Source organism: Acinonyx jubatus, chromosome E1, assembly GCF_027475565.1.
Source record: "Acinonyx jubatus isolate Ajub_Pintada_27869175 chromosome E1, VMU_Ajub_asm_v1.0, whole genome shotgun sequence".
NCBI classification, from domain to species: Eukaryota; Metazoa; Chordata; class Mammalia; order Carnivora; family Felidae; genus Acinonyx; species Acinonyx jubatus.
In genome coordinates this window covers 41,183,529-41,211,110 of record NC_069397.1, presented here as the reverse complement: position 1 = coordinate 41,211,110, position 27,582 = coordinate 41,183,529, and the positions used below count along the sequence as shown (strand labels likewise).

Sequence of the window (27,582 nt, the reverse complement as noted above, 5' to 3'; positions counted from 1 at the left end):
CCAGGCTGAACTTCCAAGTATTCAAGGCCATACACTATCTTTTACAAGCAGGTCTGGGGTGGAGCCAGAGGCTGGGCTAAGGCAGGCAACTAACTGGGTTTAACACTTTATTTACTTCTTGAGATGGAACTCTGAAGACGGATAGCAAGTTACTTCTTTCCCTATTCCGTAGGAAGGGTATGGACTAGCTCTCCGATCCAGACTTAAAATAAGATCTCAAACTACTCCTGGAAGACATTTCCCCCATTTTTGCAAATTCTTCCAGAGTGGCTGGGATCCAGCTATCCACCATTCGAGTCCTTGGAAGCTGCCCCTGAGCCCGAGACCCTCTGGGGATGGGTCTCTTGCCCCTTGGGGAAATCTCCCTAAAGGGAACTCCTGATCCCTTTTCCGAAGCGGGGAGCAGGATAGCGGCGAGAGGCGAGGCCCGCCTGAAACTGGAACGCGGGTCTAAGCGGAGAGAAGGGAGCAATCTTTCACCATCGCCCTTTTAAGGGATCGCTGGGCGCCGAGGGACACGGGTGGGTACAGGTCCCAGCCTGTGCTTCCCCGAGTGGAAAGAGAGCAGGGGGTCTTGGGCTGTGCGGTGTCTCCCAAACCACCACCTCCCCGCCTACCCTCCAGCCGCTCGGGAAGGCTACTTTCTCCGGCCTTTCCCGCGACGTCCGTATCCCCCCTCCCTTCCTTTCCCCTCTCCGTCTCCGCCCCCTCGCGCAGAGGAGGCCTCGCCGCTTTAAGAGCCAGGGTAACGATTGACAAGCAATAAACGCGGAGAGCCGGGTTGCACTGGAGCCGCCCCGAGCTACGGGCTCCCCGGGGCGCAGGTAGGCGCCCCCCACCCCCACCCCTGGGCCAGCGCTCACCCCAAGGTCCTTGCTTCCTCTTCGTGCAGGTACAGCACTTGGGGCCCTATTCTCTGGGTCCGGTTTTCCCCGGGTCCCTTCCCTCGGGTCCGTCCCCTCCCTCTCCACCTCCCTCCTCCCTTCCTCTCTCGGGGGGCTCCTAGGGAGAAATCAAAGCCCGGTGTCCCGTGATGCTGCCCCCGCGATTAGGGCTGTAAAGTGACATCGGGTTCAGAGCTGGTGAGCTGAGCGAGGCTCCGGTATCCGCGAGGCCTCTTCGGGGGCCGTGCGGATTCGGGGGACTTTGGAGCCGGGCATTACGTAAGAACCGCGCTGTTAGCGCTTCCGGGGGGTGGGGGCGCGAGACAGAGGTTGCGTGGGTCCCCGTGGCCCCTCAGACCCCCTTGGGAGGTCAACACTTCAACCTACCCTGGGAAGGGGTCCTGGGAAGGGGGGCGCGCTGCTTCTTTCGCCTCCCAGGCTGTAGCGGGGGCGGGTCGGGGTCGAAGGCCAAGGCTACGGCCTGGAGACCTGGGAGGGGATCGGTGCCAGGAGCGAGGAGCCGGGGTCAGAAAGTTAGGTCAACTAAGGGGCGGGGGGAGTGAGGCGGGGGGCATCCAGTCAGTGACCTCATCCCCTAGACTCCCGCGGGCGCGCTTGCAAAGAGCCTTCTTTGATGGCTCGCAACACGCCCCCCCCCCTTCCCCCAGGTCCTAGCGCCCGGCGGGTTAGGGCCGAGCCGGTGGGGCTGGGGCTCTCTGATTGTCGGTGCGTGCAGGTCCGCACGTCCCTAGACCCCCATCCTTTAGGCTGTCTACCCCTCCCCACGATCTATCGGTCTTCAAAGCTCCTTTGTCAGACCTTTCTCCTCAACATCTCTTTGTATGTGTATTGCCGGAGGGGTCCGCATCACCTACTGACCCTGGGTGGTGTGGATGGTCTGGAGGTAGGGGTGAGAGGACACCTAGGCGCAGGCTTTTGGAAGCCGAGGAGCGCGTTCCCAGAAGCCTGGGTCCCGGACCTTGGCCCAGAGCCAGCCTGGCTTGCCTGGCACTGCTGTTCTCATGTGGGCACAAGCCAGGCCCCGCCCTCTCAGAGGCCTGGGTGGGGGTGGGGAAGAGCTAGCCGATGCTGTGGGAACGGATTACCCAGAGAAAAACCCAGGCAGGCTGGGCAAGACTCCAGGGGACAGGATCCTCCCTGCCTCTTCTCACCTTCCGCTCTCTAAGGAAGGAAGATGTCTGGAGTCCCCTCTGCCAATAACGGTCGGGGAGAAAGGCACCAGCCAGGAGAATGCCCCAGGTTCCAGGTGGTCAGGACTTTGGATGGGGGAGGAGGGAAGGAATCCGGACAGCAGGGGTTGGCGTGGGGGCACTGGCTGGCACAGTAGATGCTGGGCATTTCTCCCAGCCTGGGTGCTAACCTCAGGGGGGGGGGGCCCTTCTTCTCCCCTGAAACTCCTTTCTTCCATGTCTTTAAGGGGCAGATCCAGGAGGAAGCGAAGTCTTCCCGGAGTCTTTGCAATTTCTGCTACCTGAGCTCAGGTGACCAGCTCTGGCCTGGGGGTGGCAGGCATGGGACCAGGGAGGGTTGTATTAAAATCTGGCATTGGTCCCTCTGGGGAGAGTCCCTTTTTTAGGGGGAGGTGAAGGTGTGGCTCCCTACGCCCAGGGCCCAGCAGGCATTCAGTCCTAAAGTGGGCACTGCCAGCTGCTTCCCTCCTCTCCCCCACCCCTGCTGGGAGCCACTCACTGCCTCTAGTTGTCACGGCAACTGGGAATTAGGGTTTTCACCAGCAGCAAGTGCCCAGGAAGGCGAAGGGAGGAAAAGGTAGTGGGTGGCTCCCTTGCACACACCCTGCCCCCCACTGGAGACTGGGGAGCCCACTGCTTTCCTTGCCCCAGCTCTGGGCTAAAAAGAGGCAAAGGGAGAAAGAGGAAGTCAGAGAGGGCTTGGGAAGGCATGACTTCATTTCTGTCGGCCAGACAGACGAACGATTGTAGAGCATCTCCACTGGCTACGTCTAGGTTCCAGAAGCAAAATAAAACAGGTGTAGTTCTTGACTTCACGCAGCTTACAGCCTGGGAATGCCCATCTTTCCTGCTTTTGCCTCAAATTCTGGACTCTTACCCTCCCCCCTCAAAAAAAAATAAATGAATAAAGGACAGATGGCCGACAGAAACAGTTAAAATCCCGGGTTTTCATTGTAGCTCTCTATATTAGCTCTGTGACCTTAGGCAAAGCAACGAACCTCTCTGATCCTTCATTTCCTCCTCCTTGGAGGAATGGGCATGTAATACGTGCTCTTCCTGCCTTCCTGTGGGATCATATAGTCTCTAGGTAATGCCCTGATGCTGAGGGGAACAGCCTCAGCCCCCCCCCTCCGCCCCCCCGCCCACCGCCATTCCTTCCCCATTGCTGTGCCATTGTTCCTTCTCATTCGTTTTCCTCCCCTCCTCCAGGAGAGACACTGCAGAGCCCTTGCAGACCTCACCATGCCAGTTGCTGCCACCAACTCTGAGTCTGGTAAGAAGGGGCTGAGGATGTCAGTTTGTATCAGTGGTTCAGAGAGTGCCAGGCAAGGGCTTGGGGTTGGAGAGCAGCAGTCGGGCACGTCCACGGCTACCTGGCTACCTCTAAGGAGAAACTGGCCCCCACTGCTGCTCCATCCTGCCACTCAGCCTTTCCTTCCAGCTGCTTCTATGGCCCTGCTGCGTCTGCCCCAGGGTGGGGCTAGAGACGTGGCACAGCTCACCTCCGTGGAGGGCAGGGACTTGTGCGCTCCGGACACGATCCACAGTATTGCTGGAGGGCAATGGCACGGGGCCAGGCTGGTTGGGGAGGTGGCCCTTAGGAGCTGGCCCTTGGAGGATGGCTTGGGAGTAGAGGGACTATAGCAGAACAGCCTGGGGCTGAGAAGTCCACAGTGCGGTGCCCACCAGACAGGTGGAGTAAACCAGCATGTGCCAGCGACATGTGTGTCTATGTGTGCTGGGACATAAGGACCTGTGTGTGGGGAGTGCCAGTTCAGGAAGCCTGGACCTGGTTCTGTAGGAGGTTTTGGGGCAAGGGAGTGAGCCGCCCAGATGAGCTCGGAAGCCTCAGGAGCAAATTACTTAACCTCTTGGGGCCTGCGTCTCCTCTTCTATCAAGAGGTTGATGTGAAATTCAAAGGCTATGATGATATTTCCATCATAGGACTATTCACAGTTGTTATGCTGTGCTGCTGGGTTATTACCTCAATTAGGCTGTGACCTTGAGTCCTGTTTAGGACCTAGGTTTTCCCGTCTGTAACATGAGGCAATTGGACGGGAGAAGTGTTCTTAACTTTTCTTGGTCCTGAATCCCTTTGTGAGAATCTGATGACAGCTGTGGGCCCTCATCATAGACCAATGCTTCTATGTACAAAATCTGCATTCTACCCCAGGGGTTCATGGACCCCCTTGTGCATTCAGGGGCCCACCAGGTGAAGTTCCCTATGCTCGAGGCTAGGGGCCCTCACACTGTAATCTGCTCTATCTGACCTCCTGTCCATGCAGCCCCTTCCCTTGCCTCTGCAAGACATTCCAGGCCTCCCAATTTGGTTAGAACGACTCCCCTGTCCCTCTCCTCTGAGAAAGTGAGCCAGGAAAGTGAAGGATGCTGTGAGTAGGCCAGACCCTAAACTGTGACACCCTTGTCCCCAGAAGAAAGGCCTTTTCTCCATGTAGTAGAGGCACTGTACTAACGTCCCCCAGCTTTGACAGCCTTGGAGGGCTCAGTGCCCCTACCTCCTGTCCAGCCTGCTCCCCCTCTGCTCCAGTCTGCCTGGGCCCCACTGTAAGCTGCTTGGGAGTTAATTAAGCCCATCCCTGAGCCTGTGATTAAAGGCCTCTCAATCTGGGGCTGCCCAGTAAACCCATTAATAGTGCCTGGAAGGGGTGTAGAGGGAGGGGAATTTGACTTCTTTGTTGCAGGCCAGTTGATGGGGGCATGGTGGGGGTGCAGTGGGGGGCCAGGCAAGGAGGGGAGTCTAGGGGCATGGGTACAGTCTGCTTCCTCTGAGGACTCCTGGGGACCCTGATCCCCTGGTGTTCTGCCATGGGCTACTTCTGCCTTCCCACATCCAAAGGAAGGAGGACAGGAGCAGGCTGCTTAACCTCTTGGAGCCTGAGTTTCTTTCTGTAAAGAGGTGATGTGAGACCCTGAGACCATGAGCCTCTCGGTCCTTCCTGCAGGCAGCGCTCTCTGCCTGCCCCAGGCTGGATTGGCCCCTGGCCTCAAAAATCTAATGATGGATCTGCCTCTTCTCATTTGTGGCCATTACACTTTCTACAGGCCTGATAGATAGCAGTGCCCCTGCCTCTGAGTTCAGGGTCACCCTCCCTCTCCTCACTCCCTTCCCCGAGAGATCCCAGCCTAGGGATCTGCACAGTGAAGCTAACAATGTCCTCCTACCCTTCCCCACGGGTCAACATGGCCATTGTCATTGTGGAGTGGGATTCTCGCAGAGACACCCAACTCTACTTCTAGTAGAGTGGAGGGCTCCCTTGGGGATGGGTTGGGAGATATGTGGGTTATGGCATGGGCTGGGTATTTAGAGAACTTACCCCTGGAGTCTCCAGACCTGCAGCCCTACCCTCTCTTCCCTCGTTACTTGACTCCCCCTTGTCTTTGAATCCAGGCTGGGATGTGGGCTGTTTTGAGGTGGAGCTGTCTCTTTAAATCTCTCTTGCATCCCTGGGTTAATGTCCTGGTGTGTAATCCCTCCTGCTGCCATGGCAACCAGGGGTGCGTTAGGACCTGGTGCCACTCCTCAGGGAATGGCTGGCTGGCTGGCTGGCTGGCTGGCTGGTGGCAGCAGCAGTGTCTGGAGGTGGCCTCATAGGTACAGGGTATCAGAGGAATGGAGGCACTGGGCTGGGGTGACTGCCAAGTCCTTTGCTCCTGCCCACCTGTGTCCCTGCTGCGAGAATGCATCTTCACTTTTCCCTTCCCAGATGCCTGACTTGCCCACCAGGCATCATCCCTAATCTAAGGGGAGAAGCTAATGCCTGATGGGGGAGGGGAGAGGCTGCGGCTGAGGTGTGGGGTCAGAAGGGTTTGAGGCACCCTACCCTGCCCGCAGTAATAGCGCTCCCTTCCCCTCCTTTTCCTTTCTGTCCCCCCCCCACACACACGCACCTCTTCTGCACCCCCCTCCATTCCCCCAAGGCTAGCAGGTAGGGGGAGGCATTTGGGGTTTGGGGTATCTGCCCCATGCCACTGCCACTGCCACTGCCCCTGGCAGTGAGAGTGCCCCTGGTACTGAGAGTCATTCTTGGGGGCTTCCTTTGATCCTGAGGGGGTCATCGTAAAGGAGACTGGGTCTGGAGAAGGAACATACAGTAGAGGTCTGAGGGCCAGAGGAGGAAGTGGCCTGGGTGGATTGGAGAAGAGACTTCCAGAAAAGGGGGGCGGGAACAAGGTGGGGCCAAATCCCCACCCCGCCTTAGGTTTCCTGCAGCTGGACTGTGACAGGAGGGGTCTCTGAGCACCGCCTCAGTTGTGAAGGGGCAGCAGTCTGAACCCCCTGCCCCACAAACCTCCTCTCTGCCGCCTCCTCCCCACCCCCGCTGGTGCGAACACGGGTGGGGGGTGATCGGGCACCAGGAAGACCAGGACTCCCTTTCCCTCCGCCCCACTCGCACCCTACCACCGCCCCCTCCCCACCCGGCTGCTCCAGTCGGGCTTTGGCCAATCAGCAGGGCGGGCAGGGAGTCTGAGCCTAGCTATTGGCTGATCCTGCAGAGGGCGCTCCCCGAGTCCCGCCTCCTCCAGCGCTGCCCTCCTTGGGCAGGGAAGGCAGCTACGGCTGCGTGGAGGCTACTCCAGGAGCCCCGGAGCCGGGGGCGTGGGGGGTAGCCATGGCGGGCAGTCCGGGCAGCGGGGCCTCCTTGGAGGGTATATCCCTGGGCTCTTCTGAGGAAGCCGATCTCCAGAGGGAAGGTAGGGAAAGGCGGGGCGGGAGGCTGGGGGGAAAGCTGGACCGTTAATCTACTCTCCTCCCTAGGGGTTTGGGCATCTGGAGAGCGTGTCCTGGGAGCGGGCTCTCAGGAGCCTAAAGGTCTGGGGGCACAGCCTGTCAGGAGAGCTGGCCCGGACAGAGGGCATTAACTCCCCTGCCTCTGTCCTCCTCCAAGGCTGACAGGCTTGTGAGCCTGTACGTGAGGATGGCCGGGGAGGGTGGATCCCAGGATGCCCTCGCAGAGCGGGAAGAGTCCCTACCCTGGCTTCTTTCCGAGGCCACTAAAGGCCTTGCAGGTCTCTGATCAATGCCAAGCCCGGGCCTGAGTAGGAGGGGTCTAGAGGGCTGGCTTGGATGCTGTTTCTGGAGAAGGTGGGGGGGAGGAGGGAAAGAGGGGGTCCTTGAGCCATGACTGCTTCTCCAGTTCAGAGCCCCCTCCTCCTCGTCCCCATTCCTGCCTGGAGGAGGGGGCGCTGGTAAGAGTGGTGAGAGGAGGCAGGGACTGTATCCACCCCTCCTCCATAGCTTGAGTGCTGTTACGTAGATGCAGGCGTGGGTGGCTGGGTGGCAGAGTAATGATACCCCCTGCCCATCTCTGCCCCCAGCTGGGCACATTCTGCTTCTCCCTTCCTCCCCCTAGAACCTGCCACCTCTGTGGAGCTCCTGCCAGGAGCTCCCACCTCTGTGGGTGGGTGAAGACAGCCCCTACCTCAGATCTCAGCAGCCACTGTGGTGGCCCAGTGTCAGGTGTTCTCACGTCCTTGTTATGTCCCATGCCAGGCTGCGGGTTTGCTGATCCCTGGGCTGATTTGGTCTAACCTCTGCCCTTGGGTGCCCGTTTCCCCAGCTCCTGCCAATGTTCTGGGCCTCAGCTTTGGCTCTCTGTGTTCTATGTTAACTTCTCAATGGTAATAGATCACTCTCTGCCAGAACTGAAGGGCCTGTAGACACAGTTGCCCCCACCCGTTTTACAGGAGGGAAAGACCGAGGCCGGTGAGGGACCGTGACTTTTGAAAAATCACAGTGAATTAGTGATACTGTTTGTACTGGGTACTGTAGAGGCTCTGGCCGCCTGCATGGCTGCCTGCTTGACTCTGGGCCTGCACTCAGGGACACCCCAAGTACTGTCTGTCTTATCCTTGAACCCTCTAGGTGCAGGTGGCTGAGTCCCGGGACCAGCCCATCCAGAGCTTGAGTGAGGAATCTGTGGTTCTCTGGTTTAGGACAGAACCTGGAACCTGACAACTGCTTCCGTTTCTCCCCCCTCGCACCTCGAGTCCATTTTCTGCTTCCAGGAGCCTCCCACCTGCCCCGGCTGGCATTACCTAGGGCCTAGAGAACAGGCCAAGCAAACTGCCCCAGTCCCCCCACCTCCCTTCCCCAGCCATTCAGGGGCCTGGAGTGTCGGTGCTGGGCATTGAGGGAATTGCTGCTGGAGAGGGGCCGTCTTCTGTGGCGCACAGAGCAGGAAGGTGGGATTGCTGTGGTGTGTTTTGGCCTCCTGTGCCCAGCTGGTACCTGTGTCTCACTGCCCGTCCCTTCTTCCCAGCCATGCAGCAAGTCCTGGACAACCTGGGATCCCTCCCCAATGCCACGGGGGCTGCGGAGCTGGACCTGATCTTCCTTCGAGGCATTATGGAAAGTCCCATAGTAAGATCCCTGGCCAAGGTATAGTGCTTCAGGGAGGTGGGCATGAGAGCCACGGTGTCTGGGGAGGTTGTGGGGTGTTGGCCACAGGGTGCCTGGGAATGGGGCATGTGGCACTTAGAAGACCCTGGGAGGGGCTCTGCATGATGATGGTGCCCAGGTGATGGATCTGCATGACTGCAGGTGAGGGGGCTGTGTTGTGCCTGGCTGGTGAGAGCGTGGACAGGCCCATGTGGGCAGATGTGACCGCCAGCTTGTGGAGGGTGCGTCTGCCGAGGGGTGGGCACGTCTGTGCATTGGAATCTCCAGAGTTCATCCTGCCTGTCTCTCCCTGCCTTCGAGCATTTTGTGCAGGTGTCTTTTTTAAAGCCACCTGCCACACATCAGGTGGGGGAGAAACTCACTAAGAGAGAAAGTCATGAAACGCGTTGGTAATGGCCGTGATAGAGGCAGATGCACTAGGTGTTTGGGGAACATAAGGACAGATGCCTAACCTGGCCCGATGTAGCCAGTGAAGGCTTCCTGGAAGAAGGGCCACTTGAGCTGAGTCTGGAAGAACAAAGAGGAGGGAGAGGGCATCTGGGGACAAGGGAAGAGCTTGAGCAGAAACAGAAGTGAGAAAAAGCCAGAAGTATGCGGGGGACTGTGAGTGTCGGTGTGAGGCTTGAGCTTCGGCTGCAAGACAGAGAGTGTAAGCTGCCGAGATGCTGACAGGTTGTGGCAGGCCCCGGGGGCTGTGCTGGGGACTTGGGCCTCATCCTGTGATGTCCTGTGAGTGACATGGGGCCTTTTGTGGGTTTTAAGCAAGGGCGTTTTGATGGCACATGGTCATTTTAGGAGCATCCCCTCTGGCAGCCATGTGGAAGATGGTTGGAGGGTCAAGGCTGGAGCTGGAAAGACCTGAGTTGGAGATGGCTGTGAACTAGACCTCTAGTAACAGGGCTTGAGGGAGGGAAAGAGGAAAGAATTATTGAGGAAGTGAATTGACAGCGTTTGGTGTTTGGGTGTGGAAGGTGAGGGGTGGAGGTTGCAAGGCACCCAGGATTCTGCATAAGGGAAGTAAGAGGCTGGTGGTGCCCTCAGCTGAGGTGTGGGGGGGTAGAAGGGCACCCCGTCTCCTGGGGAAGAGGTAGCGGAGTTGCAGAGAATCATGTGTGATTGCTCAGGGTTTTCAGAGAAGCGGGGGGCAGTGGTCTGCTGGAAATTAGGGATCCGGATGGAGCAGGGGGATTTGGAGATGAAGATTTGACTAATCGCTGAAGGGAGGGCAAGGGGTCCCCACTAAAGCCAGGGAGCAGGATTGACAGGGCCCCAGACTGCCCGTGGCAGAGGCCGGACTTTCGGGTTGGGGGTGGGCTCAGTCCCGGGATGCCAGGAGGAAAGGGGGTGGCTTTGGTCCAGGTCTTGTGGGCTGTGGAGGCTGGGATGCAGGGGGGCAGTGTGAAGGGGACCAGTGAGAGGGAGGGACGCAGAGCATCACTTCTGGGGCCCAGACTGGGAGAGCGGGGAGGGAGGGAAAAGATGGAGGCCTGGGGGCTCTCTGAGGTCATAGAGTGTTTGGAGAGAGAGTACATAACTGGAAGAGAAGGCAGAGATTAGAGAGAGGGAGGCTGGAGGTGAAAGATTTCCAAGGAGCACAGCTCTAGGGGGTAACACGACAATTTAGGATGTGGCTGCAGTGGATGGAGAGGTCATTGATGTTAAAGAGGCTCAGAAAGGAAAGGTTTGTGTGGGGGTGGGGTGGGAATCTAGGGTACGACAGGCATTGGGGTGGGAGAAGACCGAGGCAGGCCCAGGGTTTCAAGGAATGGCGATGGAGTGACCAGGAGTGTGGCAATGATGCTGTTGAGACAGCGGTAGAGGGCGGTACAGCCAGGTGGTGGCTTTTCCTCAGGGTAGGGATAGGGACTCTGACACAGGACAGCCGTGGCTGGCTCCAGCATGGGGTGTGGGAGGGACCAGGCCCCACTGGAGGGAGAGAGCTACTCAGGGGACACTGTGCCCTGGGGGCAGAGCCTGGTCATGTGGAACGTTCCGTATGAAGACCTGGGGAGGTTGCTAACCACGGAGGGGGCAAGGGCTGAAATGGTCAGTAGTGGGATGTTCTGGGGAGGAGAAAAGTGAGCAGACTGGGGGGAATTGGAGAAAAGGCCGGTTGCTTTTCGTTCAATGGTCAAGGACTGTATTCGTGTATTAAAAGTAAAAACAGGAAGGGGCTTCTGGGTGGCTCAGTCGGTGAAGCGTCCAACTCTTGATGTCGACTCAGGTCATGATCTCATGGTTCGTGAGATCGAGCCCCTTGTCAGGCTCCGTGCTGACAGCGCAGAGCCTGCTTGGGATTCTCTCCGTCTCTCTCTGCCCCCCCCCCCAATTAAATAAATAAACAAATAAATGAACATTGAAAAAAATAAAAACAAGGCATCACGCATGTTTGCAACAAAGAGAATGTGAGGTCCCGGAGGGCAGGGGTGTCCTTCTGTTTGCATCCCCAGAGCCCAGAACAGCCCTTAGCATACAGTAGGTGGTCACTAAATATTTGCTGAATGAATGAATACAAAGGGTGTAGGAGTTAAACCCAACAGCTGTGTAAGTACCTATCTCCAGGTCGTGAGTGCTGGCCCTGTTTTCTTTAGTGCTTGTTGTTTCTTTGCAAGAAATAAGAAGTATGTTGTCGTAGGGGCCCCTGGGTGGCTCAGTCGGTTAAGTGTCCGACTCTTGATCTCGGCTCAGGTCATGATCTCACAGCTCGTGAGTTCAAGCGCTGCCGTGTGGACTCTGTGCAGACAGCTGAGAGCCTGGATCCTGCTTCAGATTCTGTGTCTCCCTCTCTGTTGTGTGGTATTCCAGTTTATGAGATAGAGCCTGGTGTATTTATTTATCGGTTCTACTGAGAAAAGGTGTGATGTTGTTGACTTTCTTCTACTAAGGACAGCGCTGCGGTGAGTGTCCTCACATTCAGCTGCTTCTGCACGTGTGTGAGTCTCTCTAGGGTGGACACTTGGCAGTGGCATTGCTGAATATGCACATTTTGACCCTCAACACCTGTAACCTGCCAAAGCCAATTTCAGAGTTGGATTTTTTAGACCGTTGTCCCCTCTGGGTCACGTTAGCTGTTGCTTCTACAGTGAGACAGCCAATGAAATAGAGAGCTTTTAGGATAGCAGAATCTCAGGGTTAGAAGGTCCCTCTGAAGCATGATTGCCCTTGGTAGCGTCCTTCTTCGGTGTCTTTGATCCACAAGACGGCCCTCCAGACGATCCAGACGGCCATACAGACGGCTGGCTGTATGATTTCCCATCACTCACCCGGTCAGCCATCACTGATACAGCGAATATCCATTGCGTGCTTGCCGAGTACCAGGCACAGTGCTAGGGCTATGGGAGTGAGCGGTCAGATAGTTTGTTCTCCGGATGGAGTCCAAGTCTGTCGCCCTGGGGTGTCACGGTACAGCCTACCTGAGAAGTTACCGACGAACCGTATCAGACTGGAAACATAAACTCCCTTCTCCAGACTTGTTCTTGGGGGATAAGCTGGTCAGAATTTCCTTCCAAGAGATTCCCAGGATGGTTCCAGATGCATAAAGCACAACAGAGAATAGGGTGGACCTTTCTTCAACTCTGAGACCCCCCAGTACGAGGCTGATGGGCCAAGAGGACCCTGTGACTTCTCTCCACTGAGCTGTGAGACAGACAAGAAGTGCATCTCCATAAAGGCCTGTCTGAGCTCAGTAAGAATCCTTCCCATCCCTGTACGTGTGACCCTTTGCAATGGAACTTTGTCACTTGTCTCATCGAGTGGCAGAGTTTCTCCATTCTTCAGTCTGGGCTTGACCCCATGACCTGCTTTGGACAACAGGACCTATTTCTTATTCCTTCTCACAATTTTAATGGCCTTGCATACAGAGATACATTTCCAACTTACCAGACAAAAGGGCTCGGATCAAAGATCCAGTTGTAAAAACTTGGTTCTCTTGGCAAAGTGGCCCATAAACAAGCTGGAACTTCGTGTGGTAGCTATTAAGCCCCCGCCCCTTCCCCTATGGGGTGGGGCTTGCCTGTCCCCTCTGGGGATGTGGCAGACAGCCTGGGAGGGGCTGGGCTGAGTAGATCTGGGACGGAGGGGCGGGGCCTGAGGGGACAAACCCAGAGAGTAAAGGCTTTGGAGGGAAATCAAATCTGGCCGACAGGTCATAAATCCAGGGGCTTGGCTGCAGACAACAGGTGGCAGCCTTAGCAGGCGGGTGACATAGGGGAGGGCTGACTTGGATCCCTAGCAGGTGTTCCAACAACAGGCAAGTCAAAGGTGAGGAATCCAAGTCAGCTGACATTCAGAAATTCTGGCAAACTGTTACCAGTGGAGACATCTGCCAGCTGGGGGGCCTGTGATCTAATCCACATGAGACGAGGTAGACAGAACATGGGGTTTGGAGTCAGAAGAGTCCTTGGTTGGCTGTGTGATTTTAGTATGTCTGACAACCTCTCTGAGCTTTAGTTATTTCTTTGGAAAAGTGGGGATAATGATGTCTCTCTTTCAGAGTTGTAGTAGGGATGGGGAAAGTCATGGATGTAGAAGTGTATTTCAAACCATAAAGAGTTGTTACAATGCAGTCTTGTCCATTGACTAGAGTTCACTGGGAGACTCCACTCCTGTAATAAGTCTGGGGTGAGAGAGTCCTAGAAGAATGAAGGAGTCGGGGGGGGGGGTGTCACTGAAATAGAGACTCTGACCAAGGGACATGACAAGTGGAAGCTACGGTGGTGGGGAGCTCAGTGTATCAGTCGGTTTCTGCTGTGTAACAAACCATCCCACAATGTAGTGGCTTTAAACAACCATGATTCATTTCTCATGATTTTTTGGATGGTTTGGGTGGTTTTTCTGGTCTGGGCTGCTCAGCAGGGTGGTCTAGGATGTTTTCATTCACACATCTGGTGTCTCAGCTGAGAAGGCTGCAGTGTCTAGGATAGTGTGGTCCCTCACCCTCTAGGAGAGAGCCCAGGTTTCTTCACATGGTGGTCTCAGCAGCAAGGGAAGACAAGCCTCAAAGCCTCTTTTTGCATCATATTTGCTAATGTCCCCCGACCAAAGCAAATCACATCATCAAATCACGATTGAAGAGCGACTTTACCTTCTGGCACACCACCCTCTGGGACTTCTTTCAGTTTTTGAGCTATTTAATTATGAGCATAGGCGTCAAATGAGAATTCCCTGTCTCTTGCCACAATCAGAGATGTCGGAGTGTGAGGGCAGAGGGGGAAAAACTCACAGAGAAATGTCTGTGTGACGTTTCTGCTTTTGCAGTCTGCTTCCGGACCAGCAGCTGACAGATCAGGGTTCCAGTACCAGCTGCACCATTAGCTAACTGTATACTTGGCCCAGGCTTCTGGTCTGTAATAAGCTTGAGCCCCTGCTGTGCCGAAGATGATTGTCAGAGCAGAATTCAACAAATGGTTACCACATAAACTCAAAACTTTCCTGGTAGTGGGGCCTAGTGCCTCTCAACTGCATGTATTCTCAAAACAGGTGCCCAGATGGTGGGACCACAGCTGTGGAGGAGCCCAGGAAACTGACTGGAGTCCCTGATGTACACAGATGAGTTCTGGGCTCCGAAGGAATTCGTTTTCACCCACTCAAGTCTCAAATAATGGCCTTGGGACTACTAATCTCACAGGGTCATTATGACATTTATTTATTTTTTAAATTTTATTTATTTTTGAGAGAGAGAGAGAGACAGAGCATGAGTGGGCTAGGGGCAGAGAGAGAGAGAGAGGGAGACACAGAATCTGAAGCAGGCTCCAGGCTCCGAGCTGTCAGCACAGAGCCCTGACGCAGGGTTCGAACCCACGAACCGTGAGATTATGACCTGGGCCGAAGTCAGTCGCTTAACCAACTGAACCACCCCGGTGCACCCATCTGGTATGACATTTAAATGAGATATTTTGTAAATGTGCTGCTTTACTATTGAACGTACGTATACCCCATGGCCCAGCAATTTTGTTTCTGGGAGAAACTCTTGCATGTGCACCAGGAGATACAGACTGGAATGTTCATAGCAGTGCTGTTCACGATGCCCAAATCCTGAAATGACCCAGGTGCTTCCCAAGGAGAGGGCATGAATCAAATGTGGCATATTCACACAATGGAATATAATATGGTTAAAATGAACAACTGTGATATGGGGGGGAAAAAGAATGAATCATAGAGGAATAATGTTAAGTGAAAAATAATAAGTGAAACAAAGTAAAATGTTATCTCTTAATATGGAAAGTGAGAGTAAATTTTAGCAAGATAATAGTGGGTAAAAAAATAGTAGGTAAAATAATTTTTCAGTTAATAATGTTAAGTGAAAAGAATCAGGCCCCCAGGCATTATATATAGCATAATTCGCCCTTTTTTAAAAAAAGGTAAGAATAATTAAAAATGATATCAATTCTAGAAATATGTATAATGCATAGAGACAATGAAACGGTAAATGGAAGCCGGGGCAGGATGATGACAGGGAATCAAGATGGCGGTTTCTGGGAGTGGATGGGTGGCTGGGCCATGTGGTTAGATGTAGGATATTGTCAAGATCCTCATTTATGGTTTGAATGGTGGGTTCTTCGATCCTTGTTATATTACTATAAAAATGTCTAACTCAATGCCGACCAAACTGAAAGGGAGCCATGCACAAACCAAACCAATGACGAGAACATATCACAGAGCAAGGATAGGATGAATCCAATTCTGGGTTGGATTCAACCCAGCCCAAGCTGGGCCGTGAAAGTCCAGCTTGGAGGAGCTGTGCTTTTATATCAGTGGGTGAGACGCCCGGGGCAGCCACAGGAGGATGAACGGACCAGCCTGCAGGGAGGTGTCATTAAGGGAGGGATGGGAGGTAGGCAGCTTGGGAGGGGCCCTGGCTTCTGGCTCAGTTAGTGAGGGCTCCTGGGGAAATTTGTTCTCCCCTGCTAAGCTGAAGAGACAGACCGGCTAAAGTGGCCATTGTGAGATGGTTCCATGCCCCAGTGCCACTGTTCATTCTTGAAATACAGTTCTTGGGCTCTGAACTCCAGGCATTGTTCTAGTCGCTGGTAACAGGGCCCGGAAAGCTTGGCGTGCTGTGCTGAGCTAAATGACAAGAGCACATATGTTTTGGTGGAACCTTCAGAGACATGCCTCAGTTAGCGCCTGGGGAACATCAAGGAACATCAAGGCATAACTGTTTTCTTTCTTTTTTTTTAATGTTTATTTTTTTGGGGGGGGGAAGGGAGAGAGAATGCACAGGGAGGTAGGGAAGGCAGAGGGAGGGAGGGAGAGAATCCCAAGCAGCCTTCATGCTCAGTGAGGAGCCCCACGTGGGGGCTTGAACTCATGACCGTGAGATTATGACTTGAGGCTGAAATCCAGAGTCCATAGCTTAACTGACTAGGACACCTGGGTGCCCCAAGGCATAAGTGGTTTCTGAGTGCTACTCCTTTGCCCCTTCAATTGTCTGCTTCTCCCATGCAGGAACATTCTGCCCCGCCAGGCTGTGGGCGTCTGTCTGAAATGCTTCTCACCTGCCAGAGGCTGGTTTAAGTGACTGTGGGGCTAACGTGCCTCCCCCTGCCGATGCCGTTCCCCTGGCCTGTTTGGGGAAGAGAAGATAGAAAGAGCCAGCCTTTACTGAGCACCTACTGTGTGCCAGGCCCTGTGTGCATCTCCCCAAATCCTCAGGGTATCCCTATGAGGTGTTATTAAAATCTCTTCTCTTGGGCTTGAAAAATATGTCTCCTGAACCTGCATCATTCATTGCTGCACATTGACATGTAACAACCCATGAATAATCTTGCTTTATCCATACCTCCACCTACATCCCTCTCTCCTGAATTATTTTTTTTAACGTTTTTTTAAATTTATTTTTGAGACAGAGAGAGACAGAGCATGAACGGGGGAGGGGCAGAGAGAGAGGGAGACACAGAATCGGAAGCAGGCTCCAGGCTCTGAGCCATCAGCCCAGAGCCCGACGCGGGGCTTGAACTCACGGACCGCGAGATCATGACCTGAGCTGAAGTCGGCCGCTTAACCGGCTGAGCCACCCAGGCGCCCCTCTCCTGAATTATTTTGAAGCAAATCTCAGACATAATTTTATCTGTAGTTCAGCATATATAGCTAAAAGATAAAGATTCTTAAAAATATATTCACACTACCATTGTCACACATAGAAAATTAAACAAAATTTCCTATAGATTTTTAATAAATGGCATTGGGATACCTGGATTGTCCTTTGGAAAGATATCAAAGCAGATCCGTACTTACACCGTACACCAGAATAAACTCAAAGCAGATCGGAGATGTAAATGTGAAAAATAAACCATACATATCCTAGATGAAAACATGGATCTGTGTGTTGGGAAAGCCCCCCTTTTAAACTATGCTTTAAAAATCAGATGCATGTATTAATAAACTTTGCATTGACAGAAAACCGTAAGCAGCATCAAAAGACAATGACAAACTGGGGGAAAATATTTGCAAGAGATAGCACAGATAAAGGGCTTATCTTTCCAACACAGAGCACATTTGAAAAATGGGACAAAGAAAAAAAACCAAGACCTGATAGAAAAATTGGCAGAAGACGTGAACAGGCAATTTGCAGAGAAAGATGAAGAGATGGCCTTTAAACATATGAGGAGATGCTCAGCTTCACTCCAGAAGCAAAATGCAAATCAAGACCCACTGAGAAATTGTTTCTCATCCACGTGATTGGCAGACACGCAAAGGTCTGATCACACGCTCCGGTGGCAAGGCTTCAGGGAAGTCTCTCATCCAAAGCTGGTGAGAGGACAAAGCGGCCCGAGCCCCATGGAGAGGGGGGTTGTCAATATCTAACAAAACCACAGTGTATCTACTGCTTGATCCAGGAATTGACATGGAAGGCTTCTCTACCAATAGACAACAGCTATGCCAGGTTATTCACTCTAGCTTTGTTTGCAATAGTAAGAGATTAGAAACAACCTAAATACCCCCGAGAATGGTCGAATGAATTATGGTACTCCGGTGGCGCAGTGACTCAAACGCAGTAATTAAAAAAAGATATAATAATAATAAAGGAAGATCTCCACGTAGCAGCATAGAGTGATTTCCAGGGCATACTGTTCAGTAAAAAGCCAAACAGCAAACCAAGCCAATTAAAAAACAAACAATCAAACAAAAAGGAAGCAAAGAGTGTGTGTGTATAGTGTTCTACGTTGTATGTAAAAAAGAAAGAGAAATATTTACTTACTGTTGTGAAAAGAAAGAAGGGGCTCGAACCTGTGAACCAGGAGATCATGACCTGAGCTGAAGTCATACGCTTAACCAACTGAGCCACCCAGATGCCCCTAAAATCTCTTTTTGAGAGAGAGAGAGTGCAAATAAGGGAGGGGCAGAGAGAGAGGAGGACAGAGGATCCAAAGCAGGCCCTGTGCTGAGAGCAGGGAGGCCGATGCAGGGCTCGAACTCACGAACCTTGACCATGACCTAAGCTGAAGTTGGACAACCGAGTCACCCAGGTGTCCCTAGGTTTACTTTTTATATAGATTTAAATTATCTTTTGGGGAGAGAGAAAGAGAGAGAGAGAGAGAGAGAATCCCGAGCAGGCTCCACACTTAGCATGGAGCCTGATGTGGGGTTCCATCCCAGGACCATGAGATCATGACCTGAACCAAAATCAAGAGTTGGATGCTCAACGGATGAGCCACCCAGGTGCCCCTAGATTTAAAATTTGAACCATGTAAGTGTTGTAAATATTCAAAAAATACAAATGAATTGAAAAGAATGAAAAAAGCAAACTCTGAGATCAAGTGCAGATAAGTGAATCTGTCCACATAGTAAATCGTTAGCATAACTATACAGAAAAGGGAATTAATTCCAGTACTTTTGCTCACAGTATTCTGACTGTATACCCTAAGTGAGATACAGTCTAAGGCTGTACTATTTGATACAGTAGCCACTAGCCACATGTGAGTATTTATTTAAATGCTTAAATTAAAATGAAAACACTTAAATAAACTGCACTGCTGATGTAGAATTAAAAATTCAGTTTTTCAGTCATACTAGTCCCATTGCTTGATGGCCACATATGGCTGCCATGTTGGACAGCACAGATACAGAGCATCTCCCTAATGCTGTAAGTGCTTTTAGACTATTCTGAGGACAAAAGGGACTGCAGATAAATCTTGACTTTTACTTAAGTTTGTGATAGGTGGCCACAGTAGTTTAGCAATTTTGAAATCCTTTTGAATTTTGAAGGATGGAACAGATAAGCAGATATATTCATATTTTGGGGAAATAAGTTCTCACTGAGGGAGAAGGGAGGTACAAATACGGAACGGGAGCAGAGGAGGAGAATTTTGCAGCGTTAGATTTTAATTGGAACTATCACGGTCAACTAAGGGTTACTAAAGAAGTGACATGCCAGAAGCAATGAGCACTGAGTACCCCAGATCTTGGTTTCTAAGTACCATTCCCTGCCAAAAGGAATCCAAGTTCCTTGGAGAAATTGCTGAGCCCAGACGTGGGGTAGGGAAAGTACGAGATGAGCCTGTGGCAGAGGGAAGAAGGGTGCTCGAGGACTGATGGGAACCGTGTCCAAAGGACACGGGTGTGTTTGGAGCTCCCAATGAACAAAATTTGGGATAAATTGAGACCACAAAGATAGCGATGGTGGTGGAGTATAACGCAGAATAAAAAAGAATCCATAGTGATACAGAGAGGGGAGTTTAGGTGAGAGGGAGGTGGGGTGGGAGGGAAAAAGGACTAGCTCTTTCTTACAGGAGAATGACAGCTAATAAATGTAGAAGGAATAACGGAGTTAGAAAATCACTATTTTGCAACCCCCAACTTAAGAATTGATTTAGGCAGGGGTCATAAATGAATGCTAAATACATCAATGAAAGATTGTTGGGGAACAGAATAGTCACAGTCTCAAGATTTGGGAAAGACACAAGATTGCTTATGTGGAACTCTGGCCAAAAATGATTAACCTGAGTCTAATCATGGCAAAACAATCAGAGAAATCCAGTTGTGGGGCATTTTACAAACTACTTGCCTGAACTTAAAAATGTCCCGAAAGACCAGAAGTTACTGGGATCTGGTCTAAAGGGGAATAAAAAGATGTGGCCTTTGTGTCACCAAATGTAACACATGGTCCTTGATGAGATTGTTGATCAGAAAAAAACAAAAACAGGGGCGCCTGGTGGTGCAGTCGGTTAAGCGTCCGACTTCGGCCAGGTCACGATCTCGCGGTCTGTGAGTTCGAGCCCCGCCCCGCGTCAGGCTCTGTGCTGATGGCTCTGGGCTGATGGCTCGGAGCCTGGAGCCTGTTTCTGATTCTGTGTGTCCCTCTCTCTCTGCCCCTCCCCCGTTCATGCTCTGTCTCTCTCTGTCCCAAAAATAAATAAACGTTGAAAAAAAAATTAAAAAAAAAAACAACCCCCCAAAACTATAAGGGATACTTTGGGGACACTAACCAGTATTTAAATAGAGACTGTCTATTAGATATTACATCAATGTGTCAACGTTGAACTTCTTCCAAGTGGTGGTGGTATTATAGTTTATGTAGCTGGTCTCCTACTTGCTCTTAGGTGATGTACGCTGAAGTAGTCTGGGGTGAAGTGACTTAGGTCTATTTTTCAAATGGTTCAGAGAGAAAAAAGTCTTCATTTATATCCCTGAAATAAGACTCCTTACTTCCTGACCCAACTAATATAACTCTCCTTGCTGGACTGGTCACTGGTAAAACCTTCCTTCCCCCTTTTCAGAGCACATGGAGCCCAGAGTCCATAAATCAACAAGCAGGTGCAAGGTCCTCTCCTGGCGCCATGTGCATTTGACCCTTGAGCAACATGGGTTTGAGCTGTGCGAGTTCACTCGTCTGTGGACTTTTCTCAATAAATAAAGCACAGTACTGTAAATGTTTTCTCTTCCTTAACATTTTCTTTTCCCTAGCTTACTTTATTGTAGAGTACAGTATATAATAATATAATGTAGAAAATATGTGTTAACCAACTCTTTGTTTTTGTTTTTGTTTTTTTTGAGAGAGAGAGAGACGGGGGGAACACTCATGTGAGAAGGGAAGGGGCAGAGGGAGAGGGAGAGAGAGAATCCCAAGAAGGCCCACACCCAGTGCAGAGCCTGACATAGGGGCTCAATCCCACGACCTTGAGGTCACGATCTGAGCTGAAATCAAGAGTTGGGCACTCAACCGACTGAGCCACTCAGGCACCCCAACCAACTCTTTGCTACCCATAAGGCTTCCAGTCACCAGTAGCCTATCAGTAATTAAGTCTTTGTGGAGTAAAAAGTTATATGTGGATTTTTGACTGTGCCGGCGTTGGTGTGGCAAACCCTCGTGTCGTTCAAGGTCAACTGCACCGGTTTCTCGTCCCCTCCCTCACTGGGAGCACTAGGCTGAAGGCCTGGAGACCCAAGTTTGGGTCCCTGTGACCTTGAGCAAGTTACTCCACCTCTCCGGCTTCTTCATCCTGGGCTACAGGATGTCCAAGACCATGATGTTGGGTGGAATAAGTTGTCCTGAACTCACATGCTTATAGGGTCCCGGGGGTGGGGTGGGGCTGGAGACAGTGTGATAAATTTCATGGCCCTCTGTGGCAACAGGATGAAGGTTTATCCTTTGTACTCTCCCTTCCCTAAATTGGGTCCTAATCACCATTTTGGGGGTGAAAGGAGAAGGCAAGGTGTGCCTGCGCAGGTGGGAGTGTGCTCGCTGCTGGGTGAGTGAGGGTCTGAAGCTGATGTCAGAAGCGGTGCCAAGGGCGGGGTCTGAAGTCAGGATTTGCTCTGGGGGGGCGGGGCAGTGTTTGGTAGCTCAGGGTTCTTGGGGACCCTCAGGTGTTACCTGCCCCGCCCTCACCCACCAGGCCCACGAACGGCTGGAGGAGACCAAGCTGGAGGCCGTGCGGGACAACAACCTGGAGCTGGTGCAGGAGATCCTTCGGGATCTGGCGCAGCTGGCAGAGCAGAGCAGCACAGCTGCGGAGCTGGCCCGCATCCTCCAAGAGCCTCACTTCCAGGTTCCAGCCCCGGAGGGGCGGGGACGTGGGCGGGGAGTTGGGGTGGTGGCTGGGGCGGCCCTGGGAGAGAGGCTGGCGGGGAGTTAGAGCCACGGGGCACTGTCCCACGGTCCCTCCTGTTTCCACCACCTCCCCAGTCCCTCCTGGAGACACACGACTCTGTGGCCTCGAAGACCTATGAGACTCCCCCGCCCAGCCCTGGCCTGGACCCCACCTTCAGCAACCAGCCGGTGCCTCCCGACGCAGTCCGCATGGTGGGCATCCGCAAGACTGCTGGAGAGCATCTGGTGAGGCCACAGGGCAGGGCTGGGGGTGGGATCCGGAGGGGGGCGGGGTGGAGAGTAAGCAGTGGAGGCCGGATCTGGCCCGGAGAGGGCTGAAGGGGAAGATGGTTCCAGCTTTGCCCCCGGGCCAGGCCCGTGCAGCCCCAGGAGACCGCAGACACCGTGCACCTGAGCTGCACACGTCCGCGTGCCAGGACCCTCCCCACTCTGCCCCCCTTCCCTCCATGAGCGGCCCTGTAAGTGAAGGATTGGGGCAGAAAAATGGAAGAGGGGGGACTCTGTGAGTCCGGGGTGGAAGGGGTGAGGGTGGGAATGGAGGGGCCGTTAGGAAACCCACTTGAAGATTCTGCCTTGGAGCAGCTGGGGCCTTGTCACACCCGCCCTCCACCCCCCAGGGAGTGACGTTCCGTGTGGAGGGCGGCGAGTTGGTGATCGCGCGCATTCTGCACGGCGGCATGGTGGCTCAGCAAGGCCTGCTGCACGTGGGCGACATCATCAAGGAGGTGAACGGGCAGCCAGTGGGCAGCGACCCCCGCGCGCTGCAGGAACTCTTGCGCAGTGCCAGCGGCAGCGTCATCCTCAAGATCCTGCCCAGCTACCAGGAGCCCCATCTGCCCCGCCAGGTGGGTCCCTCCACCTACCTCCCCACCCAGCCCAAGGCCCAAGGGGCAGCCGGGACTCCCGGCCGCCAGGGTCACAGGCCCACGTACACGTGCATTGGCCTGAGTCTTGGGCACTCGTACGCATGTGCAAGGGCCGTGCGCGCGTTTGTACCCGCGTAGGCAACCTGTATCGATGCAGCCCCCGGCCTATGGGTACCGTGTGCGCGCATGCGCGATGCTGAGTTGCCAGGTGCCCTGTACAGCTGCCTCCCGGTTGGTGGAACGTGGGGGTCTGGCCGTTCTGTCCACTTTCTCTTACTGGCTTTGTAGCCATCTGCCAGAGCCCCCTGTTCCAAGAGGCGGCTGTGGGTGGACTGAGGGATCCAGAGCCAGGATTGTGTCCCTTACCCAGTGATCTGCCTCCTCCTCAGCGGGTGGTCGCCTCAGGCCCCAGGCCTGACCACAGGCTCCATTAGTCTGAGTCCTTTTGTTCTAGATGCAAAGGGAGGCCGCTACCAGGGGGGCCTGGGGGCACCATGCCCCTACTAGGGGGGCCATGCCTTAGCCTCTTTCACCTTTGTGAGGGCCTGGGGAAGACAGTGGACCCCGTGACGGTCCCCCCACCCTCAGAGGGGGAAGTGGGGTAGGGGGCTGGTCTGAGAAGGGTTCTGACCTCCAGCCTTACCTTCCTCCCTTGACCCTTCTCTGATCCCCCATCCAGGTATTTGTGAAATGCCACTTCGACTATGACCCTGCAAGAGACAGCCTTATCCCCTGCAAGGAAGCCGGCCTGCGCTTCAGTGCTGGGGACTTACTGCAGATTGTAAACCAGGACGATGCTAACTGGTGGCAGGTGAGCCCTCAGTGTCTGTCTCTCCAGGCGTGGTGTGGGGGGGAGGTGAGCGCCCAGGGAGGTATCTTCTCACTCAGGCAGATCTTTCTCCCTTGTCCGTTTTCAGGCATGCCACGTCGAAGGGGGCAGCGCTGGGCTCATCCCCAGCCAGCTGCTGGAGGAGAAGCGGAAAGCCTTTGTCAAACGGGATCTGGAGCTGACACCTACCTCAGGTATGAGGGTCCCCCCCCCGCCTCATGACCCCTAATCTGGGATGTGACACAAACCTGCCTGGCCTCACTCGCCCATCTCCCTGTGGCCAGGGACCCTATGTGGCAGCCTTTCAGGAAAGAAAAAGAAGCGAATGATGTATTTGACTACGAAGAATGCAGGTGGGTGTTGGGGGCCCCCTTCCCTGTCCTCCTCTAATAATGGCATGCGCCCTCCCGCTCCCGCCAGTGACTTGTTGGTGCTGATGCTGCCAGTCCCATCCCCAGAACCTGCCCCGTCTCTCTCTGCTATCCTCCCCCCACCCACCGCTGCAGCCCTCTTATCCTTGGCCTCCCTGAGGCCCGGCCCCACCCACGCCTCCCGCTTAGCCTGATGAGCGCCATCTCCTGTGTTCAGAGTTTGACCGGCATGAGCTGCTCATTTATGAGGAGGTGGCCCGCATGCCCCCCTTCCGCCGGAAAACCCTGGTGCTCATCGGAGCCCAGGGTGTGGGCCGGCGCAGCCTGAAGAACAAACTCATCATGTGGGATCCAGATCGCTATGGCACCACCGTGCCCTGTGAGTGGGAGCCGGGCCTTGGTGGGCAGGGGACTGGGAGCAGGGGCTGGGGCTGGGTCCACTGAGCAGGCATCTGCATGGACTCCCAAGTCAAGGGGTACTTTTGAGTGAGGCGTGGGGGGAGTGCGCCCTCTTTAGGTGGTAGGGGGAACTGCAGGCTGGAGAGGGGTGGGGAAGCTGTCCTTTGAACCTGGGTGGCCTGGGTGGGCTGCGGGCAGGCCTCGCCTTTCCTCCTCTCAAGTTTCACTTACTAGAAGCCCCGCTGGGAACCCCTGTGAAACAGGGCTGCGTGTGGCCTTGTGGAAGACGGGGCTTCTTGGTGACAGAACCAGCTGGGGTGGTGAGAGCCCCTGGTTCCTGGAGGCGGGAACCTGAGTGCTGACCCCAGATCTCCTTGACCTTGGTGTGTGGCTTTGGGGTGCACATCGCCCCCTCTGGTCCTCAGCCCCCCATCTGTGAGCACTAGGTTGGCGCAGTGAACTCTGAAGGTCCTGTCAATGTGGGAGTCTCGAATGCATGTGTGGCAGGGGTGAGGGTGAGGGTGAGGGTGCGGGTGTGGGGAGGCGGCAGCGTTTTGAAGGCGGAAGGAGGCTGCCCCTCCCAGACTGCACGACCGTGCTCATCTGAGATGGTACAGCCTGCTTGTGCTCACTCAGCCCCTCCTTCCCCCCCAGACACGTCCCGGCGGCCCAAGGACTCCGAACGGGAAGGTCAGGGCTACAGCTTTGTGTCCCGTGGGGAGATGGAGGCGGACATCCGCGCTGGGCGCTACCTGGAACATGGCGAGTACGAGGGCAACCTGTATGGCACGCGCATCGACTCCATCCGGGGCGTGGTCGCCGCCGGCAAAGTGTGTGTGCTGGATGTCAACCCCCAGGTAAAGTCCCAGCCGGTCTGAGATCCCCGCTGGGTACTCTGCTAGCCCACCCCCAGCCCTTCCCATATGCTTCCAGGCACTGGTCTCCCAAGCACCCTCATATATCCCCCAACTACTGCTAGGGACCCAACCCACCTGGAATCTCTTTCTCGCCCTCCCAGGCCCCCTCCTTCTCTAGCCTCTTCCGGTTTCCCAGTCCCCGGCCACCTGCCAGCTGTTCCTCTCCCATTCATCCCCAGGTTCCATTTCCCCACCCTCCCAGGTAGGCCCCAGCTATCCCTCCTCCCCCTTCCAGGATGTCTGTGGGGATATACTCCCCCACCCCCTTCTTCTCCCGCAGGCAGTGAAAGTGCTGAGAACAGCTGAGTTTGTCCCTTATGTGGTGTTCATCGAGGCCCCTGACTACGAGACCCTCCGGGCCATGAACCGGGCTGCATTGGAGAGTGGGCTGTCCACCAAGCAGCTTACGGTGAGGACTCTGAGGTGCGGTGGGAGGGGTCTGATGGCTGCCCCGGAAGAAGGTAGGCTGGAGCTGATGAGGAGAAAAAGGTGGCATTGGGGAAAGGAGAGAGGGCACCACCCAAGGTATCAGTGAGGTTGGACTCCTGACTCCCACTTTATCGGTTTGGAAACGGAGATCTGAGCAAGGAAGTAAAGTGCCCAGAGTCTCATAGAGTCAGGGATACAGCTAGCCTGGGGTGCAGGAGCTTTTGAAAGGCCTGCCACTCTGTCCACTGTGGGGGGACAGAGTGCTTAAGGGAGCCCGGAGGGCCGGTGGGTGATCTCTGGGCAGAAGTGGGCCAGGCATTTACAGCTGGAGGGAAAAGCTGAAGGGAAGGAGGGGGCTGGAGGCTGGAAGGATGGCTGGAGGGATGAGTTAGCATCAGGGAGGAGGCTGGGAGGAGAAGCTTCAAGTCACTGGTTACAGGACATCAGGGCGCCTACCTCTCCCCCAGGAACCCCTTGGAGCCGCCTTCTCCGGATGTAGGGTTTGCAGAACTCTGAGCTCAGGGGTCCATCTGCTGGCCATGCCTGGTACTGCAGTTCTCAGGCCCCTGGTCAGAGGCTGTCTGGGCTGGGGTCCCCTCTGAAGTCCCCTGGCCACAAACATAGCCAACTGGGGCCACTGGGACAAAGCTGGGCCAGCGCTAGAGCTTCCACCTCTGCTCATTTAAGTCAGCATTCAAAGTTTCCTTCCTACCCCTGCTCAGCCAGCTGGCCAGCTTTGATTAGGTGTGGGGTAGCGGTGGCCTGGGGCACCCGTGGATTGCCTTAGTGGGGGCGTGCTTGGGAGGTGCATCTCAGGCGCCTGGTCACACTGGAGGGAGCACTGACCTTGGGGTCAGACAGACCCTCTGCAGCCACTGGCTGGCTGGGTGACCTCTTTGAACCTCAGTTTTCTCTGCTGGAAATGGGGAATCATTAGTCCTGCCTAGCAGAGCTATCGCGAAGATCACGTGGGTTGCAAAGCAGTTAGTGCCATGCTTGGCACTGACTAAAGGTTATTTACTTCCTTCCTTCCTTCTTTTCACCCATCTGTCTGTCCCTGGTTGCAGGAGAGCCGCCCGGAGACGTGCGATGGCTCCTGCCTCCCTAGCCAGGGAGTCTGTACCTGATATGGCTGGGCTCTGGGCAGGGGGATAGATGGGGGAGGCTGTAGATTGATTCCCCGTGATGATGGGGGTGACTGGGGGACACTGATGGCCGCGAGGTCCCCTTGTGCCAGCAGGAGGCAGACTTGAGGAGGACAGTGGAAGAGAGCAGCCGCATCCAGAGAGGCTACGGGCACTACTTCGACCTCAGCCTGGTCAACACCAACCTGGAGAGGACCTTTCGTGAGCTCCAGGCTGCCATGGAGAAGCTGCGGACAGAGCCCCAGTGGGTGCCTGTCAGCTGGGTGTACTGAGCCTGTTCATGTGGACCTCACCCCTCTGGGTTGCGACCCATCCCCTTCCCCAGCCATGACCCCCAGCCATGATCCTTAGCTCTCATCCCTGGTGGTCTGGCTCTCCCTGGGTGATGGCTCCTAGGGGGCCCTAATCTGGCTTCAGCACAGAGGCATGCACTGCCAAGGAGATGGGGTGTTCATGGGGTACCTCTGTGCCCAGGTGCTGCCCACTCCCCATGCCCACTGGCCACCAGATGTCCCTCTCTGAGGGCCAGGCTGTGCCCAGGAGTGTCAGAGTCACCTCCATAGTGCTCAGTCCAGAGAAGAGAAAAGCTGCTTTGGGACCCTGTGGTCAGTAGGGCCCCCAGGGCACCTCTCTGCAGTTACCTTTTCTCCTTGGGCTAGCCACGCCCACCCAATTCCTGGGCTCCTCCCACCTCTCACACCTGTGGCCTAGGAGTGGGCCTTGGGCTGTTTCCAGACCGGGGAGTGCAGGTCCCAGCAGCCAGGCAGTCCTGGGCGGTGGTGGCAGCCTGGTGCCGTCCTGAAGGCTGGAGGAACCCGAGCTTGAACCAGCTCCCACGGCGGGGGGGGGGGGGGGGGGGGGGGGAGCAGGGCCGTCCCAGCTCCCGTGGAAAGGGGCGGAGTCCCACAAGCGGACCCCGCCCTGTCCTTCCCTCATCCACAGCTTTTCACTGCCGAAGTCTCTCCACAGACTTCTCCAACGTGCCCCTGACAGGTCAGCTCTGCTCCCCCGCAGGGCCAGGCCAGCAGGGGTGAGTGGGCTCAACAGGGGTAGGGGTG

The 27,582-nt window shown here is 54.6% G+C and overlaps 1 protein-coding gene across 7 annotated transcripts; it reads left to right on the top strand.

Annotated features, from left to right (window-relative positions):
* The first annotated feature begins 732 nt into the window (after positions 1-732).
* MPP2 (MAGUK p55 scaffold protein 2) lies at positions 733-27,374 on the top strand. Of its 7 annotated transcripts, none has more exons than XM_053211879.1 (14): positions 733-824; positions 2,323-2,386; positions 3,305-3,368; positions 8,378-8,478; positions 21,354-21,506; positions 21,644-21,793; positions 22,186-22,413; positions 23,114-23,245; positions 23,352-23,457; positions 23,548-23,616; positions 23,852-24,013; positions 24,688-24,890; positions 25,231-25,359; positions 26,620-27,374. In XM_053211879.1, exons 3-14 carry the CDS (start codon positions 3,338-3,340, stop codon positions 26,794-26,796), a joined length of 1,641 nt encoding a protein of 546 aa, XP_053067854.1. In that variant the 5' UTR covers positions 733-824; positions 2,323-2,386; positions 3,305-3,337; the 3' UTR covers positions 26,797-27,374. The 7 variants fall into 7 exon arrangements, with proteins under 7 accessions (XP_053067854.1, XP_026904640.1, XP_026904646.1 ...); XM_027048839.2 differs by having other exon boundaries at positions 734-824; positions 8,378-8,496; XM_027048838.2 differs by having other exon boundaries at positions 755-892; positions 8,378-8,496.
* Positions 27,375-27,582: the final 208 nt, after the last annotated feature.